This window comes from Salarias fasciatus, chromosome 6, assembly GCF_902148845.1.
Source record: "Salarias fasciatus chromosome 6, fSalaFa1.1, whole genome shotgun sequence".
In the NCBI taxonomy this organism is placed as follows: Eukaryota; Metazoa; Chordata; class Actinopteri; order Blenniiformes; family Blenniidae; genus Salarias; species Salarias fasciatus.
The window spans coordinates 7,950,769-7,964,483 of NC_043750.1; the positions used below are offsets into that span (position 1 = coordinate 7,950,769).

Genomic DNA, 13,715 nt, shown 5'->3' on the forward strand with positions numbered 1-13,715 from the left:
TTTGCATTTTAAGGCAATTTTTAGCTCAAAGGAGGCTTCCTGATTTCTGACCAGAGCGTCTTGATCAGGAATCAAACAGAGAAAGAATTTCCTTTTTGAACTTGATGGATTTTATTTCAAAATAAAGTCCCATGTCGACCAACTTAGTGCAATGTCTCTGTTGAAAATACAGTTTTCAAACTGAAAAAAATGCCATAAGCCTAATTATGTGATTAAGCATGATTAAAGAAAAATTAATCTTTATTCATCCCTACATTGATTAATCATGATTAATGTGATTAACTGTGACAGCCCTATTTATGTTAAATAAATTGTATTTATATATATTTATATATCTATTTTCCATACAGGATACATAGATAGATAGATAGATAGATAGATAGATAGATAGATAGATAGATAGATAGATAGAGAAGTTTATTTTGATCTTGTATATTAGACTAAAGATAATAAGAATTAAAGTCCACATAATAAAAATAAATAACAAGTAAAGTGTAAAAGTCTAAAAATGTGAGACGCAGATAATTTATCAAAAAATAATCCTGAAAACGAGGCGCTTTAAACTCTGCTGCCAGAAAAGCGCTTCAGTGAAGGAGGAGCATTTTTCGGGATTAATAAATGTGAAGGTTACCGGAGCAGCCGAGCGGCCCGCTGCGCCACCGTGCCACATCTGCTCACTCAAACAATGCGGTGTCTTCACGCGCACGCACTTTAAATCCGCGCCACTCCCTCGCCCTTTGACACACATAACATACAGTAGCTGGAGAATTGGGAGCGCGAGCGCCATGTGCCGCCGCGCTCCGCGCGACATGGAAACGCACAAACATCCCGGAGCGCACCAATGACAGCGCAGCCCCGCGCGAGATGCTGGCCGGCGGAGGCACGGGGAGGGAGGGGGGAGGGGAGGAGGGGGGCGGGCTTTCGGTGGGTGGGACAAAAAACAGCCAGCGCTGTAGAAAAGGGGGATGCTGCAGCCCCGGCCCCCTCATACCGCTCTCCACCCAGCCCTAGAATAAAAACCACCGGTGACGTGCGCGCGGGGAAGCACCCAGCAGTATGTGCGCGCCCACGGGAGGGGCCGATAGAAAATGGCGAGTCTGTGCAAAAGGCAGCAATGCACGATAGAGAGGCGCGGCTTTCGGCAGGAACTTGACTCTTGGAGGCACAAACTCATTCACTGTGTAGGTAAGCTCGCTTGACATTGTGTGCGTGCGTGTGTGCGGTGCGGTGCGGTGCGGTGCGGTGCCGGTCACTGTGTGTTTGTCTTGGTTCTCCTCCCGGGGAGTGTGTGGTGTGTGTTTGTGTGTGTGTGTGTGTGTGTGTGTGTGTGTCCACCGGCTGTAACGTCCACGGAGGAAACACCGCTCTGCGTAAAGCTGTCATGTTTTTTGTGCTGCTGTTCTCCCCGGACCCCCCTCCCAAAAAAAAAAAAAAAAAAAAAAAAAAAAAAGAAAAAAGAAAAGAAAAGATAATCTTTCTAAAATAACCCTCCCTGCTGAAGTTTGTGTCGGTGTGTCCGGGAGGGGGGCGGTCTCAGGTGTGTCCACCTGCCGCGGCTCTCAACTCTTTGTGTTGCGGCTGTGTGTTTTTCTCGGTTATTTCTCAGCCTTACATTATTTCCATCGCTGTTTATTTATTGTAGGGGGGGTGGAGGTGGTGCGGGTCACGTGTGCAGATGGAGCCGCGCTCCAGCCAATCAGCGTCCTCTCTATAGGCCGGCCCGTGCCCGTGTGCGCGCCTCCGGAGCTTTTTTTTTTTTTTTTTTGTGGGGGAGGGAGGAGGTGCGCGCTCTCAGTCTTCCAAACATGACGCCCCCTCCCTCCCTCCCCCCCTCCTCCCTGGAAATCGGCTTTTGGGAGCGCGCATTGCTGCATTGGGGGAAATGTCAGCAGAGATAATTTGGTATTTTGAAGGGTTGAGGTTTGCGGGGCGGGGGCGGGGTTGCGGGGGGGAGGGGGGGGGGGCACATGGCACCACCTCCCCGGTAGGATCGGTCTCGGTACTTGTTGAAAACGGCGCTCCTGGATTCGGCTGGAAAACTCTGCAGCGCACTTTGCATGAAGGAAGAATTACATGAAAAAAAACAAAAACAGAAACAGATCCTGAAGAGCAGCAGCGGACTGCTCAGCCTCTCGACCCCCCCCAGCTCTGTTTCCTGCTTCAGTTCGGTGATTTGGGATTTTCCCATCCATACATCTCCAGTAGCCCCCCTCCCACCCCCGCACCGTCCTCCATTCTGCTGTATTTCATTAGCTCAGTTTAATCCGGTTACACCGACCTATCCTGATGTTATGGCAAGATTATCATCCACTCTTCGCCTCTGATCTCTAACCTCTCCGGGGTTTCTGGGCTCTCCAGGCCGGCTCCTAATCTGGCTTTTATCGGCGGCGGAATATAAAAAGCACCATCGCCTCCATCAGCACCTCCTCCTTCGGCGTTGCTGCTCCACTTGTTTTTGGAGGCGTTTCTGTGCGTCCAGATGTTGCACGTTGACTTGTCACCTACTTGCCCACCCGAGCGCTTCCTGATGTCCCGGCTGGAGCCCGGTCTTTGTTTTTAACTGTGGGGGGGTTAACACAGATAGTTGTGCAAATAAAGAAGGTAATCTTTGACCTTCAGATGCTGCTGATGGCCTGAAGCGTGACGATCAGCAGCACGAACACACCGGAGCGCAGAAATCTCCCGTCACTTATCTCGGCTTTTTGGCTTCTTCGCACCAAAAAATGTGTGAGCTTTCCTTTCCTGCCTCCTCCCTGCTCCAAAGCCGGCTTCTAACCTAATTCCATCCTATAATTAGTGCTGTTTAAATGATTTAGTGGGTCAGCGAGGCTGCTGGGGATGCTGTCGGCCCCTCCCTAAACTGTTGGGAGACGCCGAGCCGCACCAAATCTACAGTATTGAGCCACAGCTGTCCGGCAGAATGTTCAGGAAAACTGAGCAAAATGAATAAGAGTCCAGCTGAAATGCACAAAAACCCCAGAGCACCACTCACAGACGGTATCAGGGTGTGTGTGTGTGTGTGTGTGTGTGTGTGTGTGTTGCTTTGTAACGTTAGGATTTTAAAGCCTGATCTGGACTGAAACTGTGACATTTGTAGAGAGTGGGTTCTTCATCTCCGGAATGTGAACAGATTGCAGTTAGAAATTGTGCGTTACTTTACTGTTCTGCAGGATTTTGATGATTTTTTTTATCGATTACTGCGGTTTTAACCGATCAGAGTGGCCTAAAACGTCCAGGCTGGGATCAGACAACAGTCTCAAACCTCCTAAAATGTAACAAAGGGGGAAAAAAAGAGCTGAACTGCCTTGAATAGAAATAAAGAACCGTTGGTGGAACTGTTGAGTGGAGTTTTGACACCTGACAAACCTCCAAACTTGAAAAAAAAAGGCATTAATAACGTCAAGAAACATGTGCCGGCGTTGAGATGTGTACCTTGGCTCGACAGCCTTGTTATTAAGAACGTATTATTAACTGTGTCAGGGACGTCTGCGCTAAAGAAAGCCGGGTCCAAAGGTTGAGCTCCTCCGGTTTATGACAGTTCACGGCGATGTGCTCGACGCCGCCTGTCGACACGGCGAGCCTCGTCTCCGCCGCCCCGCGCCGCAGCCATAATAAAGCAAGGGCCTATATGCCACAGAAAGGTTAACGTTATTAGTTGGTAGCAATTATAGCCCAACTGCTGATTCCTGTGGCACACATTCTGGGTGGCGAGGAGCCGATTCCGCCGCTGAAAGGTTGGAGCGGCAGCTGCCTCCTCTTCCAACGCCGTCACCTCTGTCAGCGAGTAAAGTTTACGGCAGCAGGACAAAGATGTCAGGAAGAAACGAGAACTTTACGCTCAGATCCTTAAAAATAGAGGGAGGGATCAAGTCTTGTGTCAGACAAACTCCACTTCTGTATGTGTTCAGTCTTAGTTTAATTAGATTAAATCTCATTGAGTTTTGACTTGAGAGAAAAAAAAAAACAGCTAAAAGAACACAGAAGATGTTGAAAATAAAGCCTAAGATTCTTTTTCGCTGTTCATTAGTTGTGGTCATCAGTCAGTGACCACACCGGGTAACGTGGGCTTTTATTATTGTTTGCTTCAAACGGAATAATATTGAATAATAGTCCGGATTAAATGCCACATTTTGCACTTGAATGAACAGGAATATATGTGTTGCATATATGACTATTTCTGTTCCACTATAGTTTCTCTCCGATAAACAACAAATGATTACAAATGACATTCGGTTTGTTGTGAGTCGCTGCCCGTCGGTCACTACTGGAGGCCGTTTGCAGAAAACATAATGAGGCTAATAAAGCTGAGCTGAGTAATTGTTCTAAGTGAGATGATGAAGTGTGAAGCTAATCTTGTAGAGAGGGCAGAAATAAGGATTTTTTGTCAGTTAAACGCTGTCAGACAGACTTTATATGATAGAAAATTGCACTTAAAGGTGTTTATTTGAACTAATATGAAATTTTTTATGAAGTTTATTCACACCGTGGGGTTGGAACGCTTCACAGGAATAAAGAATAGTGCCATAAATAATCTTTAGATTCAAACTATAAAGTTTTGATTTGTTGTGACACAGACTTTATGTGATGATTTCTGTTTTTCCAAAAAACCCAAACGAATCTCAGCCTGAAGTCGGCCTGACTGCCAGTCCTCTCAGGTCTCTCTGTTTCTCTTGTTTCCACGCCTCTCAAAAACTAAAAAAATCTGTGTCTTCAATATTTTTTCCGTTTTGCGTGATGGTGTGGCCGGACTGGGTCTTCCTGCTGGATTGTTTTGGCCCACAGGCCCTATGTTTGGCCACCCTGGTTCATGGTGTCCTGTCTTGAATCCCCTCATGTTATCTTGAACACGGACGTCCGAGAGGCCACGCCCCCTTTACCTAAAGCCATCTTCTGCCACTTGTAATTTGACACCAGCCTCATGCACCGGCTGGCCGCCGCGACTCGATCCGACGACCCTTCGGACGGGCGCGAGCGGCGATCCACTGGACCGCTCCCGCCGCCGCCCGGCGCTCCGTCGCTCGCCGGTCCTCTTCCCGCTCCCTCGATTAGCAGCGACGTCAAAAACCTCGTCCTGTCAAGTCAACAAACCCCCCCCGACCACCACCCCCCCCCCCACCCGTCCCTCCATCAGCCTCCCTCCACCAGCAGACAGCTTTTATTTCAGTAATGGACAGATGGACGCCCCGAGAGATCTGCCTGCTACTTTCTCATCTTGCTAATTCTTTTCATGGGCTCTGAAAAGGAAAACAAAACATGGCACATTTATCTGGGGATGGTGGGGGGTGGGGTGGGGGGGGGTGGGGGGGGGTGGGGGGGGGGGGGGTGGCAGCGATCCACCCATTTGACCGGACCGGATGCCAACACTGTAAATCTCTGCATGCACGTCTTCATTACACATGCACCGGTGTGTGTGTGTGTGTGTGTGTGTGTGTGTGTGTGTGTGTGTGTGTGGAGCTGTCTCGGGGCCGATCTGTGCCAACCAGGAGCCCCGTGGGAGGAGGGCTGCTCTCTTCGGGGTGGGGGAGGGGAGGGCAGGTCCAACTGCAATCTGTGGAAAAGCAAAATACACCACTGGCACTACGTGAGAGTCGACAGAAGGTGTGTGTGTGTGTGTGTGTGTGTGTGTGTGTGTGTGTGTGTGTGTGTGTGTGTCTGTGTGTGTGTGTGTGTGTGTGTGTGTCTGTGTGTGTGTGTGTGTGTGTTCCTCCACTGACGTCCCGCTTCACGTTCAAACACCCGAGCGGGATTCAAACCGCTTCCACAGAAAGCTGTTTCATCTGGTCGGGGTTTTTGTTAAATCTCCCTTTTTGCGTCCCGGGAGGCGGCGGGAGTCAAACTCGCCTCCAAAAACCTCTTCTCTCTCTCGGTTCTTCATGAAATCTGTTGCCTCTCCTGGGATTTCTCACGACATGCAGGACCAGGAAAAGGCTAATTATCTTCTGAATGTGTGGCGCTGTCTCCAGGAGAAATGCTTTTCCCTGAAAACTCACATGAACGGCTGAGATGTTTGTTGCTTCTGTCTCGCTCTGCCGTCTTCAGAGCCGAACCTGAGCGGACGCCGCGTTCACACCGCGGTTCCAGGTGAAAACGGAAAACTTGTGTTGTGTTTTCAGCTGTTTATACGACAACGGTGCTAGGAGCAACTGAAAACACAACTTTCTGAAAATGGCTCACAAGGTGGAACTTTTTGAAAACACTCTGGCTCCGTCTCTCTGGTGGGAACACTGCTGGTCTGATTGCAGGTCCTGGTCCTGGTCCTGGTCCTGGTCCTGGTCCTGGTCCTGGTCCTGGTCCCGGTCCAGATTCTCCACCTCTGTTCTCTCTTAGTTAATGTTCATAGATTATCCTTCTCTTCAATTTAAACAACCAGCAGCGCCGCCGTGTGGCCTGGCATGCTTTTTAAATCGTCAGCGTTTCTGCCTCGTTTTCAAAACGTTGTCGTGTAAATCTGGAACTTTCCTGAACCAGAAATGCTAAAATGTCGTTGTGTAAACAGGGCCGAGTGGGGATGAGCCACAAACCACACACATCACACTGAGAGGAGCTCGTGGGAAATGTCCAGACGTGAGCTTATATTCGTATTTCAACCGAAATGCGGAGTCTTTATATAAAGACGGCAGCAGGAGAGGCTGTAGTCTCGCAGGTCGTCTGCACGACTCCGTCGGCTCGTCATCAAAGCCAGAGCAGCGAGTCCTCCGAGTGCGTCTCCGGCCATTTTCAGTCTGTGGAATAACTCCAGGCTACATTTTCTCTTCTTCTCCCCGTCACCATTACCTTCCTGTTGGAGCTCACCTGTTGCGGAGCTGCACAGCGAGACTCGCCCTGAAGCAAGGCGTCCGCCTGTTGTTGCACTTCCAGCTGGTTGGGTTGAAAAGCCGCTGGAAGTTTGAGTCTGGCGGCGACGTTTTTAACAGCCGACACTCCGAACATTCACTCCATTTTCACTCTGATTAGTTTGTTTGAGGAGTTTAAAGCAGGCAAACCTTGAAAATAGCTCCTTAATAACGTTGTTTTTGTGGCACTTTTCCATCAGTCTGAATGTTTTTGGACTCGTCAGTCAGATGAATTCCTCTGGTTTTCGCCTCTTGCCCTTGAAAATAATGAGCTGAAAATTAAAGTATCAGAGAGCTGCCAGTTCCTCATCCACACTTTTTAATAGACTTCTTTCTTCTTTTTTCTCTGACAAACTTCACTTTCACAATTTACACATTTTTTACAGAATGAAAGAAGCGACGGGTTTGGGGTTCAAACTGAGTGTGGATGAATATCGGGGAGTTTGGATCGTGTTTTTTTTTTAACCTTGAAGTTTCTGTAAAGAAGAAACTGTTTTCCTTCCTGCCTTCCAGCCTGCTCTTCCTTTTGGTTTAACCAGCGTCCAAAGTCCTCCGTTTCCTTAAACTTTGTACACGGCGTCCCTGACTCAACCTAAAATTTATGTAAGTGTTCCATTGTGTGTATATGTGTGTGTGTGTGTGTGTGTGTGTGTGTGTGTGTGTGTGTGTGTGTGCGTTACTTTTTGTTCTGAGAGCTACCTGACCTCTGTGTGGTACAGCTCTTTGGACATTGACGCCATGTGGGTTCATGCACGGTTTGGAGTTTGTGTTTGGAGTACACACACACACACACACACACACACACACACACACACACACACACACACACACACGTGCGCGCGCCCAGCGTGAGCGGTGTGGAGGCTTTAGAGCAGCAGGAATGTTTACTCGGACCCGCCTTCGCTGAATTCCTCCGGCTTCTTCAATAGCGGCGGCTTTTGTGCGGAAGGTCATATTTGAGCAATCTGCTTTTCACAGCGTTTGATTAATGGCAGCCTGAAGTGTTCGCACCGGTGTGCGTCTTTGTACTTGAAAGTCGTGTGGGTTCTTTTTTAAAAAATATTTTTTGGATAGAACGAGCGCAGCGTTTAGTTCAGCTGAAAGGAAACTCTTTATTATTTTAATCAGTCGACGCTCAAATCTTTTCTCTGAGAATTCACCGCTAATAGAATTAAAGTGTGTGTGTCAGTCAGGCTGTTATTAACAATTAATTAATACTAAGTAGCACCTCGGTATTCCCGAACAAGAGGAGCCCGGCTAATGAGATAATAATGGGGCTGAGCAGTCGCTTAAGCAGTGGTAAGCCGTCATGGTTCGGCGTTAAAGGGACAGTCCGCCTGCCGGCGCTACGCCCGGCGAGGACTCACCTGCAGCTCTCACACACACACACACACACACACACACACACACACACACACACCACAGGTTAAACCTAGCTGAAATACAACACATTACTATGTGATGAGGTGATGATCAAACTCTGCAGACAAAATAATATTTAAAAGAAGAAAGAAACGCTGCTGAGAGTCCAGTCTGTGTAACACCGATGCCAGAAATGAGCTGAGAGAAGATCACATTTGAAGAAGCACGTCCAAAATTTGAAGGGTTTGATTTTTTTTGTCTTTATGTGAAATCAAAGTTAAAGAGAATTTAGAATAGAAGATGAAAAAAGACAAAATCGACATTTTCACAAAGCCCAGAATAGCACAGCGCAGTGTGTCGCCGCTTTGTCAACACTGCAAGATAAAGAAGCAGAACGCACACTGCAAAACACAGAGGGAATAAATTTAGTTTTAATTTAATTAATCACTCAGTTTTCATCAAAATATTTTTCTTTTTTCTCCTTTATTCATGTTTATGTCACCGTACATCATGACGAGCTGCTTTTCCTCTCAGCTGCACTGAAGACGCTGGTTTCGGTGTGTGTCAGTAAAACAGTATTTTTTTAGTAGAGCAGTAAAATTTAAGGCCTCATGAAAATGTTGGGATCTGACTGCTTTATTGGAATATGCACCGTGGGTTTTACACTGGGATTCAAGCCAGGGTCTCAAATGCTGGAGTAGTTTCCCCTGACCTCTGACCCAGTGTGTCGCCCGACGCCGTTGGGCTGAAGCAGAACCGGCGCCGAACGCTGTCGGTTCGGCCGGCGGCGTGCCGCTGCTCCACCGCGTCGGTCAGATGAGTCCCGACGCCGCCGGACGCACGGTTTGAGCCTCGTCAGACCTGAAATATGGATGAGAAGCGAGTCCTGACAGTCACGGAACACCAGATCCAGGTAGCAGGACTTCACCTGCCAGGCACCCTGGGAAATGTAGTTTCTGAAGCCGAGATAGAAGGAGACAGATGGACGAGTCAGAACAATGGAGAGACGGCGAGGGAGGGGGAGGAGGCGGAGGGGGCGGAGGGAGCGTTTAGGGAGGCATGCCGCTCTCGTACTACCAGCCCTGAGAGGACGCGCGACGGACCAGGTTTGCACAACAAATGACACGGAAACAATGGGCGATTATTTGCAATTCAAAGGCGGAGAAGGGACTTCGCGGTGAGTCGGCCTCGGACCTGAGACGGCTCATGGAGACGCAGGTAAAGAAAGAAAAGCCGCTGGATGGGGAAAGGCCTCGGTGTGAGCAGCTTCACGGTGATCGGGAGATGAATCACGGCCAGTTAGCGCGTGTTGAGAGCAGAGAACGCCGGCAGAGTTTAGGAAATGAGAGAAACTTCTCAAACGGCAGCTGCTCCATGTCCGAGGAAGAGGAGGGATGAGCTCATTAGAGACTCTTTCTCTCTCTCAGTTAAAACTTTAGTGATTAATCAAACTTTTCTTTCATGTTAGAATTTCATTTTTTGGAATTTCCAGACGACAGCTGATGGAAACGGGACTTGATAATCACTCCTGTTCATCATAATCAATTTAATCTTCATGCTCACAAAATAGGTAAAACACAACTTTTATTTGGCCAATTATTGATGATTCGTGGGAGCATGAGACATGATAGCATTGCATTCTGCTTTGATCGCTCCAGATTTCTGTCCCTTGTGTTAAACTCACTAAAAGCACTCAGCAGGACGACGCAGGGATAGTTTGCTTAATAATTTACCTCTTTAACTGAACAGCACGGTGGGGTCTGGGGAGTGTGGGTTTGTCTCAGTGCGTCCAAACGGCGTGAAAACCTTTTGCAGCAGAAACAGCCGATAAAGCCGCCGAGGCATCATAAACCCTCCCGTGTCTTTAATCAGCAGCTCAGACGGAGAAGCTCGCCGCTCGCCGCTCGCCGCTCGCCGCTCGCAGGGTGAATTCATGTCAACAAATCCAGCAGGAGAATCATTAACAGGAGGGAGAGCGGACGGTTCTGAGTCTGAAGACATGGCAGTGGTGTGTGAGACACCCTGACGCTGGACCCACTGTGTGTGTGTGTGTGTGTGTGTGTGTGTGTCGGAGGATCGGTGTGAAAGCAGAAGTGACACCAGTGGAAGAGGAAGGCTGTGTTATGATATGATCTCTGCCGGGTTCAGCTTCACGGCAGCAGAGCCGTTTCTTTGAGTGTGTTTCTGTCTTTTCTTCTCTTGACAACCTGTGAAGACGAACCGAGGGCGAGCCTGAAGACAGAGGGAGGAGGGAGCGCTGGCCGTCCCTTCCTGAACGGGTTCGCTCTGCTCTCGGTTGGTCGTCCTGCCGATCTGACATCTCCGTCGCACGCCGGCGCGGTGACCAGCACACAGCCGCCATTGTGCCACGGGCGGCACAAGGGAATCGTACCCCGTAGAGCTGCAGACCGTCGGGTCTGACTCACGTTGGGAACAGAAGACTGACCTCTTTGTGGCCGTGGACGCTCCTCGAACCCCCGGCGCTGTCCGTCTCTTCTGCTGGAGACGCCGTCTGACAGCAGCGTGGCGTCCTTTGGTTCTGCTCCGGTCTTACTGAGGAGCCATTCGGCTAAACCCCCACAATTCCTTGCTGCAATTTGTCATCTTCTTTAATGTAACTCCAGTTAACCTCAAACACTCAGCAGACTGAGGCCAAACAAGAGTTCCTCTGTCTTCCAAAGAACATTTCCACAGTGTTTGCAAGTAAAAACCGACAGTTTTGTTTCCGTCTGTTTATATGAGAGTCACTGAAAACGGCTCCCAAGGTGGGACTTTTTGGAAATACTCCGACCGTGCCTCCTCGGGAATCGGAGGAAAATGCAGCTTTCTGGAAACATTCGGACTCCGTCTCCATGGAGACGACTGAGACGCTGCGGCCGAGCGTTCACGCCACGGCGGGAGTGAACCGATCCTCTGCACAGCTAGATGATCCAGTTCAGAGAGCCATGAGGTCCTGGTCCTGGTCCTTCTGGTCCTGGTGCAGGTCCTTCTGGTCCTGGTCCTGGTGCAGGTCCTTCTGGTCCTGGTGCAGGTCCTTCTGGTCCTGGTCCTGGTGCAGGTCCTTCTGGTCCTGGTCCTGGTGCAGGTCCTTCTGGTCCTGGTAGTTTTCTAGCTGCCAGTCTCCCGTACTGACCGTCCTTGATGGTCTGTCTGTCCTCGCCGTGGTTGCTGTTGACAGCGTTTCCTTCTCTGCAGGCGTGTTTGTGGTTTTCATAATGGGACCAGCCAACAGCGCCCACTCCTGGCCTGTCGTGAAAACTGCCTCGCCATGCATAGTTTGGACTCTCCTGTATGAATGTGGAGACTTTCTGAAGTGTGTTGTCAGATGAAACGTTATGGAAATGTTCTCTGTGAGTTCCTGAAGGTTTGAAGGCTCTTGAACGTGACGATATATTGACAAGAAACAAAGAGCAAGATATGGAAAAACCACGATCGTTAAGAAATAAAAGCTGTGGTGTTTTTTTCCAGTTCTGTTGTAGATCAGAGAAAACGTCTGATTTCTTAACCGTTTTCATTTGACCTCTTCAAAGCGCCGCCCTCCCCGGAGTTAGTTTTCGGCGAACGTTAACAGAAGTGTTTGTTCCACTGGAAGTCTGGATCGTCGGGGATGAACCGCTGCTGGCAGCTTTTTTTTGTTTGTTTACCATCATGAATGAGAGCATGACAGGTGAAAAAGAAACAAAGAAAAAAAAAAAAGCACATCCAGGCAGGCATTGATTTGAAATTCACAGTTTCTGAGCTGAAAAAACAAACAAAAAAAAAGCCTTTTAAAAAAATCGACAATGTTGATCAGATAAATGCAGCCTCCACCGTCAAGTTTCAGTTTTCAACACTGAAAAATGAAAAACCAGTCCGGAGCAGAACGCATTAATACACTCTGACCTCCAGATGCTCTTATTGGGTCCCAATATTTAATCTGTAAAAACCGCCGTGACATGCAGGGGAGTTTTTTTAAGTCTCGGTAATCCACCAAAACAGCTGGCCAGGCTGTTTTTAGTGAAACATGAGGAAATGCTGCTTTTCTTGGGGATTATTTTCTGCGGCGGATTAATAAAAACGCTGCGGTCTATTTAGTATTTATTTCAGAAGACTTTGTATATTGAGTTAAAGTGGATGGCGTTGTGCATGAATGTTTTTGCTCATGGGAATAAAGGAAGACGTCACAGTTTGGTTGACCAGTGATGTTTTTTTTTTAAACTTTGTGGATTCTAACGAAGTGAGGGAGGCAGTGGAGGCAGATGTGGAAACGGCCGGTGGTCCGGACTCTCCTGCTGGCGGTCTGATTGGTTGAGAGGAGCGGCAGGTAACCGGCGGAGTCGTGGTCGTTTCTTCCTCGCCGCCGTCTCTCGCCCTGTCGCCTGTCGTTCGCCCGCCCCTGCCTGCCGCCGCCGTCTTGTGTAGGTGTGCATTCCGTTCTCCGTGCGTCTCAGACGTCTTCTCTCAGCCCTTTGTTTTGTCTCTGCTTGCATATTTCAGCGACCGGGGAAAGAAAGCGCTGTTAGATGAAGCTAGTGAAGGACCGGAGACCGACAGAGGGGCCGTCTGCACTGCTTTAGCTCCGGGGACGGTGATCAGTTGCACCGAAAAAGCTGTTTTTAAAACATTTAAAACAAGTCAGACAGCGAATGCGGCTTGATAATGATCCTAACAGCTTGAATGATCGTGACGCTGTTCCTTTATTTGATCTGGATGCATTTAGCTCCGAGTTAGCGGAATCCGCTGAAATAACGGCAGCCGTTAGTTTGTTTTCCGCTCACTCGCTCTCCGAGCAGCAGGACGAAGAGAAGACACGACAACAAGTGTCCTTCCTGCGGCATTTTAAAGAGCATTGGCTGATTTCGCTGTTCGGTCTCGACGTGGCGCATTAGGAAGCGGGCGGACGCCGTGCTCGTGGTCGCCTCGGGTTCCAGCAGCATAAGCGCCGGCGCTGTGTGTTAATGGCCCCGAGATGTGTGCAACAGCTTGAGCCACCAACGTGTGAAAAGCGGCGAGCGTTTGAAAACAGGACACACGGGTTTGAATAGACTTGATTTGAGTGGATAAGCGCCGCCGCTGAAAGTCCGGCCTTCTTTCTCTTTCCAGCCGAAAATCATTACAAAAACCAGCATCAGTTCTGTCAGAGCAGAACCCTGATGTGTTCCATGGTATTACCTCTTCACTTTCCCAGGCTGAAATCTGTCTTTCCTCGCGTTAACGGCAGCAGGAGTGACTTCGTCCGGAGCGACGGACGGAAAACCTGCAAACCTTCACGTGTGATTTATGTTGAGGCGGAGCGGCGGGACAGTAAAACTTAATTTGATGCATCTTAATACTCACAAGCCTTTCCATCTGGCTTTCACCCAGTGCCACACACACACACACACACACACACACACACACGCAGTGTTTATTACTTTCTGGGGATATTACATTGACTTCCATTCGTTTGCCTCTGACTTGCTTTAATCCCAGTCAGAACTGTTTCCAGCCTAAAGCTGACCTTGACCTCAATTTTAATGCCGTCCAAAATCCAAAATCCAT

The 13,715-nt window shown here is 48.8% G+C and overlaps 1 protein-coding gene across 2 annotated transcripts in view; it reads left to right on the top strand.

The window, feature by feature from the left end:
• The first annotated feature begins 959 nt into the window (after window positions 1-959).
• lcor (ligand dependent nuclear receptor corepressor) overlaps window positions 960-13,715 on the top strand; it is an 83,524-nt gene continuing 70,768 nt past the window's right edge. Inside the window, exon 1 of one of the 2 annotated variants that reach the window (XM_030093921.1) lies at window positions 960-1,185. In XM_030093921.1, the coding sequence (XP_029949781.1) occupies window positions 1,089-1,185 (97 nt within the window). In that variant the 5' untranslated portion in view covers window positions 960-1,088. The remainder of the gene's footprint in view (window positions 1,186-13,715) is intronic. The other variant, XM_030093922.1, reaches the window with a different exon arrangement.